Source organism: Mustela erminea, chromosome 19 (assembly GCF_009829155.1).
Source record: "Mustela erminea isolate mMusErm1 chromosome 19, mMusErm1.Pri, whole genome shotgun sequence".
Taxonomy (NCBI): domain Eukaryota; kingdom Metazoa; phylum Chordata; class Mammalia; order Carnivora; family Mustelidae; genus Mustela; species Mustela erminea.
Window position 1 is genome coordinate 4,397,479 of NC_045632.1, and position 7,197 is coordinate 4,404,675.

General features: G+C 52.9%; 1 protein-coding gene across 1 annotated transcript; it reads left to right on the forward strand.

Moving 5' to 3' along the window:
* Nucleotides 1-3,049: 3,049 nt before the first annotated feature.
* On the forward strand, nucleotides 3,050-6,759 carry EMP3 (epithelial membrane protein 3). The gene is made up of 5 exons (XM_032325827.1): nucleotides 3,050-3,169; nucleotides 4,028-4,190; nucleotides 4,466-4,568; nucleotides 5,474-5,614; nucleotides 6,484-6,759. Exons 2-5 carry the CDS (start codon nucleotides 4,113-4,115, stop codon nucleotides 6,651-6,653), a joined length of 492 nt encoding a protein of 163 aa, XP_032181718.1. The 5' UTR covers nucleotides 3,050-3,169; nucleotides 4,028-4,112; the 3' UTR covers nucleotides 6,654-6,759.
* Nucleotides 6,760-7,197: the final 438 nt, after the last annotated feature.

Here is a 7,197-nt window from a genome sequence, read left to right on the forward strand (position 1 = left end):
TCCGCGCACTGAGAGGCGGAAGTGGGCGGGGCCGCGAGCTCCTCGTACCGCCCCCGTCTGGCCACGCCCCCTCGCCCTGCTGGGCGCGCCTTCTGGGCTGCAGGCGGCTACCCACGTGGGCCTCCCCCGAGCTGGCGGGCAGTGGGCGCCGCTCCCTGCAGGCTGGGTGTGCCTGAAGCCTGCGGTTTCCTGTGGGAGGAAACCTCCCGCGGGCGCTCAGCTCGGCTTTTAGCTCTGGAGGCCCAGGAAGGGGAGATTCCGTTACCGCCCTCCAGCTCCCTGATTCTCCCCCTTCCACAGGTTCCTAGCTTAAGGGACCTCCTCCCACGCCCCGACCCTACATTCCCAGGGTACCTAAATCTGGGCTGATTCCACTCAGGGAATTTGATTTAGAGTACTAGCCGCCTGCTTTCCACCTCCCTCACTCACATTTCCATCTCCCCAGCCCCTGGTTTCCAGATTCCTAATGGGGCCAGGTCTTGTCCCTTTGCCTACACTACCATGAAGAGCACATGACACCCCCCCCCCCAGCCTCTAATTTTTCCCTCAGTGACCCAGACTTCCTAACTTCCTTGGGTTCTGAATTCAGAACCCCAGTCTCTGTCCCCAGGGACCCTAATTCTGCACTCCTAACTTTAGCCTTGATGTCCAGTGGACCCAAGAATTTTCCCCTACCCCAAATCCTAGAGACTATGAACTAGAGTCCCCCAGTACTAAATCCACTCAGGGCCCCAATGCTGGGTATAACAATCACATACTATGTGCTGCACACTCTTAGAACCACCCTATGACAGATTTACTATGACTATCCTTATTTTACAGATAAACTGAGGCATAGAGAGGTTATTAGTAACTTGTCCAAAATCACAGAGAATGAGCACAGTAGCTTGGATTTGAATCCAGCCCATGTGCTTCTGTAGACTGCTGTCCTGGTCCGCAGCTTCTGGGTCCCCTGAGTACCTGCCTAGTCACTGAACTGCCCATCCCTCACCCATTCAGGGAGCTGAGAGGACCAACCACACTCCTGTCCCCTAGCTCTGGCCCCATTGAAATAACCAGACATCCAATAGTCTAGTTTCCTTCCCTTGCAAGAACCTAGGATTTCAGTCCTACAGCTCCCAATTCCCTATCAGGACCCCAGACACCTGATCCCCTGCCCCTCACTTTTTCTTTTTTAAGATTTTATTTATTTATTTGACAGAAAGAGACATAGCAAGAGAGGGAACACAGGCAGGGAGAGTGGGAGGGAGAAGCAGGTTTCCCAGGGAATGTGAGACTCAGTCCCAGGACCCTGGGATCACGACCTGAGCTGAAGGCAGACCAGACGCTTAACGACTGAGCCACCCAAGCACCCCTGCCCCTCACTTTTTACCAGTACCCACATCCTCCAAGAGACCCAAGTATATAGTAATCACATCCCACCCTGATTCAATAATTCAACAATAAGTAATAATTACAGTGAACATTAAGTCCCTGGTACTACATTTCTGTTTAAAACCCTCCAAGGGTTTCTCACTGCCCTTAGAATAAAAGCCATGCTCCTCCCCTAGTCTTCAAGGGCCCTCTTTAATTTCCCTTCCTACCACTCCCTCCAGCTCCCCCCAATTCCAGCCACACTGGTCCTTCTGTCTGCTCTCCAAACAACCTGAGCTTGTTCTTTCGAACTCCAGCCTCTCATTTCCCCTTCCTCCAGCCCTGAAATGACTCCTGTCCTCAGGTCTCCACTCAGATGTCACCACCCCACAGAGCCCTTGTCTGATCACCTTGTTTAAAGTAGCTCCCTGCCGCTACTTCCTTCTCACCTCCACTCTGTTTTATTTCCTGCAAAGCACTTAGCACTGCCTCTGAAATTTCTCCACTGCATTGGTAGGTTTTCTCTTTAGGGTCCACCAGCCCCTACTAGGAAAGTAGGCTCCATTTTAACAGCAGGCATCACAACTGTTTTCTCTATTATGACCTCCCGGTTCATAATAGATGTTCAATAAATGTTTGATGAAGAAAGGAACGAATGTGTGGCTGGGTTATAGTGTACCGGCATTACCTTATTCATTTCGAGTCAGTATCTGAATTAAGATTACCGCTATTAGTATATTGTCAATATTATCATTTTTTAAGAGATTGTATCTATTTATTTGACAGACAGAGACACAGTGAGAGAGGGAACACATACAGGGGGAGTGGGAAAGGGAGAAGCAGACTTCCCGCTGAGCAGGGAGCCCGATGCGGGGCTTGATTCCAGGACCCTGGATCATGACCTGAGCCAAAGGTAGATACTTAACGACTGAGCCACCCAGGTGCCCCTATTGTCAGTATTTTTAGTATTACAGTATCCATGTATGTTGCAGACGAGGAAAACGGGGCTCAGAGAGTTGAAATAATCAGTCAAGACTGCCCCCCCGCCCCACCGGGCAGGAAATAGTGGCCCTGGCATCAACTTCCATTCCCTGTCCCCTTCCAGAATTTTACATGTTACCATTTTCCATCCCCTGACCCCCATTGTGGGGCGAACTCCCTCCCAGATCTCAACCCACCTCCACGCAGTGGGAATCTGGCCCTTTCTCCTAAACCCCCATTCCTCGAAGTACCCAGTCCTAAGTTCCATCAGGGAAAGCAGACTCCGGCCGGCCAGCTGGGGACAGGACCCAGTCTGGAGTCCTGAAAATCGGGCCCTCCCTCTCCTCGATGCTTGCCCCACCCTGGCGCTGCTCCACTCCCTGGACTCCAAGGACTTCTCATCTCAACGCTGGGAGTGAGCCCCAGAAGATGCCTGTCTGGGGGCAGTGGGTGGTGGCACAGAGAATGAGAAACCCAAGCGCCTAGTCCCTCCCTCTGACTACAGACCTCAGCTGGGTGCGGTGCGAGTGGGTATAAAAGGGTCAGTATTTATTGGGAGGAGCAGAGAGAAAACCAGGAGAGTGAGAAGAGAGAGAAAGGAGGCATAGGCAGTGAGGACTGGAGAGAGAAAGAAGGAAGAAAGGAGAGAAAGAGATCCTGATTGAAGGGGAGAAGGAGGAAGAGAGCCAGAGGGGAGAGCGAGCGAGCGAGCGAGGGAGGAAGGCGGTGAGAGAGGCGGGGGCCTCGAGAGGGTGGAAGGAGGGAGGAGAAGGGCGGGGCGCGGAGGGCCCAGCAAGGGACGAGACTCCAGCTCTGACTTTTTCTGCCGCTCTCGGTAAGTTTTCAGTCCGTTATTCGGACTGGGATTTCTTTATTTACTTGGGAGTGCACTAGTTTGGGAAGGATACCCCCAGGCAGGGAGAGACGCCCTGCTCTCAGACCCCATGGAAATCCTTGTCATTTAAGAAGTGATCTCTTAGCACTTGGGGTGGAGATTCGGGAAGGGGTGGGGCCCGGCAAGGATTCGGGGTTCTCAGCAGAGCCCTCCACTGGTAAACTTCCTTTAGTTTTTCCCCATAGCTGTCCAATCTCTCCTGAGGACCCTTGCCAGAGAACACCCCACATCTGGGGGACGTCTAGGCACCCCCTTTCTGGACACTGATGGGTTCATTTTGTCAAGCCTCCTACTGCCAACCCAGGCCTCCCATCCCCAGCATGGATCTCACCCATTTTTCTTACAAGATGGGGTGGGGTGGGGTGGAGACCTCATGGGCATAGTCAGGGACTGGGGTTTCCCTGTTTCTTGGAGGCAGGGGGTGGGATGAGTCACTGGGTGGTGACTCATTGGGTCCCCCTCCTCCCTACCCCAGGAGAGGAGGGGGGTGACTCAAGGATGCCGCCTGTCTCTGGGGGGAAGCCCCCAGCTTCTGATGAATCTAGAGGGGTGTCTGCTTGAATTTTCACATCCTGGCTCATATGTGCCCAGGATCAGGACTTTGAGGAGACGGGAGGCCACACTGCTCATCCTACTCCCTCCTGGACCCAAGAGTCCATCCCTGGCTTGGTCCAACCTCTGGAGAATTCAGGAGTCCATGCCCCCAGCCTCCTCCCCACTCAGACCCTGGAGTCCCGGCCCCCAGCCCTCTTCTTCATCACCCCCGGGGAGTCTGGACTCAGACCCCTTCTCCACCAGGATTGGAGCATCTCACCAGCACTTGTGCCAGCCTCTTGAAACAACCATCTCCTGACACCCCCCAGCCCAGGCTTCCACTGCAGCCATGTCTCTCCTCCTGCTGGTGGTCTCTGCCCTTCATATCCTCATTCTCATCCTGCTTTTCGTGGCCACTTTGGACAAGGTAAGCCTACTCCAGCCGGCAGGCATTTTCTCCTGCAGACTCCCACCACACCCCTCTTCTAAAGTCCCTCGGGCCCCACCCCTTTTCTCTAGCATCTTCCCTTCAGAGGTCTGCCTCTGAGGCCTCTACCGTGCCCTTTCCCCTGACTGCTCCCACCCCTTCTTACTAAATCCATGCCTTCTCCAGTCCAATGCCTTCCCAGCCCTACCCACAATTTCCCTGATGCCACCCACTGTCCTCTCCTAACGCTGCCCCTGTTTCTCTGTCCATCCCAGTCCTGGTGGACCCTCCCAGGGAAGGAGTCCCTGAATCTTTGGTATGACTGCACGTGGAACAATGACAACAAAACGTGGGCCTGCAGTAACGTCAGCGAGAATGGTGAGGGGGTTGCGGACCAATCTGCAAAGGGAGGGGTCACCCCAGGTCTCTTCCCGGGACCAAGAACTAGGACCCCTTCAAAGTTTGAGTGGACAGCTCTGGGTCTCAATGCTGAGTGAGTGGGGCTGATTATGACACTCTTATCTGCATGGTAGGGAGCAATATGCTCTTGTTCTAGAGAGAATGGACTAACCCCCTCCCTCCTTTATGATTCAGAAAGAGGGGAGGGCACATGCTATAGGTTTAAGGAATGAGGGAAGAAAGCTCCCAAGATTCTGTGAAGGTAGGATTATGTTTTCAAAATTCTAAGGAAATGGGACTGGTGTTTGTAATGGATGTCTGGGACCAATTTGTCCAAGTTCCAAGGCATTGAAGCTGGAACCACATTAGGGTTCTAAAGGGGTGGGGCTAAATCCTTCCAGGGTCCTGAACAAGGTGGGTTGGGGGTATGGTGCTGTTGCATCTGAGTGATAAAGGAGGAGAGCTGTATCCTTCTAAACTTCCAAGAGAAAGAAAATGAAAGATTAAATGCTTTTCCACTAAGAGTGAAGCAAGAACTTCTGTTCTCACCAGTTCTATTCAGTGTTATACTGGAGTTAGCCAATGCAACTGGGCAAGAAAAAGAAATAAAAGGTATAAAGAGGGGAGAGGAAAAAGCAACAATGTCTCTCTCTTCCCAGTGGACATGTTCATGTAGAAAAATCCTAAAGAATCTTGAAAAAAGCTTCTAAAACTGATAAGGGAACTCAGCAAAGTAATAGGAATCAAGGTCAATATAAGTGATATTCACAAGTATCCAAACCTGTATGGCTGTGAACGGGGTAGGGCAGTGAACGATGCGCCAGCTGGTGGAGCTGGGACTCTGGACATACTGTGACTTCACCTCTATCTCCTCCTTACTGCAGGCTGGCTGAAGGCAGTTCAGGTCCTCATGGTGCTTTCCCTCATCCTCTGCTGCCTGTCCTTCATCCTGTTCATGTTCCAACTCTACACCATGCGGCGAGGAGGGCTTTTCTATGCCACTGGCCTCTGCCAGCTTTGCACCAGTGAGTACGGACCCCAGGGAATTGAAGGGAAGTGACAGGGGACTATCTGGGTGCTGCGGGCCCTGAGAATGGACATCAGGTCAAAGAAAACAATTATCAACAGCCCAAGGACCACCTTGGACTGTCCACCTTGGACAACAGCCCAAGGACCTGCCTTGTCAGGCTACCTCTCTGCCTGGGGACTTTTGGGAGTTGTACTTTTCACTGATTCCGTGTTTTGTGGTATGCATCTCTGAGTCATGTGGAAGCCGACACTTAGAGCTTCAAGGAGCCAGGGCTGGAAAAGGTGGTGTGAGCGAATACTTTAGATCCCAAGGATGGGAGGGAGACAGTTGGCTAAGTAATACTCCAGGAGAGAACTCTGAATCATAATAGCAGTGATTTTGTACAGCGAGCTTCTGTTTCTGGTGGACCTACCGCGTATCAGACACTTCAAGTTCATACACTTTAAAATTTTTTGCCTTCAGGAGCAGAGAGCTAAGTGATCATAGTCATTTTCTAGAATATTCTCTTAGGTTCCTATAAAGTATAAAGTCCCTCTCGTTTTAATTTACTATTTTCGAGCTTGGCTCACAGAAAGGCACTAAAAAATGTTCCTCAAAGGGATGGGTGGATGGATGGATGAATGGGTGGATGAATATTATCTCCCATTTTATGGATGAGTAAAGGGCACCCAGCCAGATCAGCTAAATTGCCCAAGGACCATATGCGGTAGCCTCGTTGCAAGGCTCTGAAGGAGCGAACCACAACTCCCAGAAGGCACCGGCGCTGAGCCCTGGCTCTCCAGCGGCTTCTTTGCCCCGTGGGTTATTGGGAAATGCAGTCTTCTTGCGGGTACTGCGTGACACCTGGTTCTGGTCTCCCCGCAGGTGTGGCGGTCTTTACCGGAGCCCTGATCTACGCCATTCACGCTGAGGAGATCTTGGCGGAGCGCCCGCCGGGGGGCAGCTTTGGTTACTGCTTCGCCCTCGCTTGGGTGGCCTTCCCCCTTGCCCTGGCCAGTGGCGTCATCTACATCCACCTGCGGAAGCGGGAGTGAGGGCCCCCGCGTCGCCCTGACGCCACTGCTGGTGCCGGGCCCTCTGTCTCATCCCCGAAGCCCCCGCCCCCGGCCTCCTCCAGAAAATAAAACCGTTTAACCGCTTGCTCCGCCTTTGCCTCCTTCCTTCCTCCCTGCCTCCTCCAGGGACCCAGGCTGCTAAGGCCTGGTCTTTCCTGAACCTGGGACAGCACCTCCAGCAGCAGCCTTCAGAAAGTCCAGCTTCAGGCCCCCAGGCCCTTCTAAACCAGGACACAGGAAGCAGGGGTCCCAGCGGCATTCCCCCTTACCTGTGGCCCTGCACCCTCCCGTCTCAGGATTCCTGCAGAGTCTAGACCTCTAGGCACTTGCGGGGAAGAACCAGGCATGTGGGTTTCCTGTCCTCTTTTTCCATGTACAAGGGTTTCTTTCTCTCAACCAGGCAGGGTATGTGTTGTTCTAGATTGTTGGTCTCCACCCCCCGCCCCCCGACCTCTGGGAAGACTTTTCTGTTTCCCGCTTGGAACTCAGACACCTTCCCTCCTTAGAACCCAACCCTCTTCTT

Bases quoted from the DNA above. Each gene is read 5' to 3' on its own strand.
- EMP3 (XM_032325827.1), top strand. From the start codon at position 4,113: ATGTCTCTCCTCCTGCTGGTGGTCTCTGCCCTTCATATCCTCATTCTC. The intron at 4,569-5,473 runs GTGAGGGGGTTG...TCCTTACTGCAG, and splicing joins CAGTAACGTCAGCGAGAATG to GCTGGCTGAAGGCAGTTCAG. The intron at 5,615-6,483 runs GTGAGTACGGAC...GTCTCCCCGCAG, and splicing joins CCTCTGCCAGCTTTGCACCA to GTGTGGCGGTCTTTACCGGA.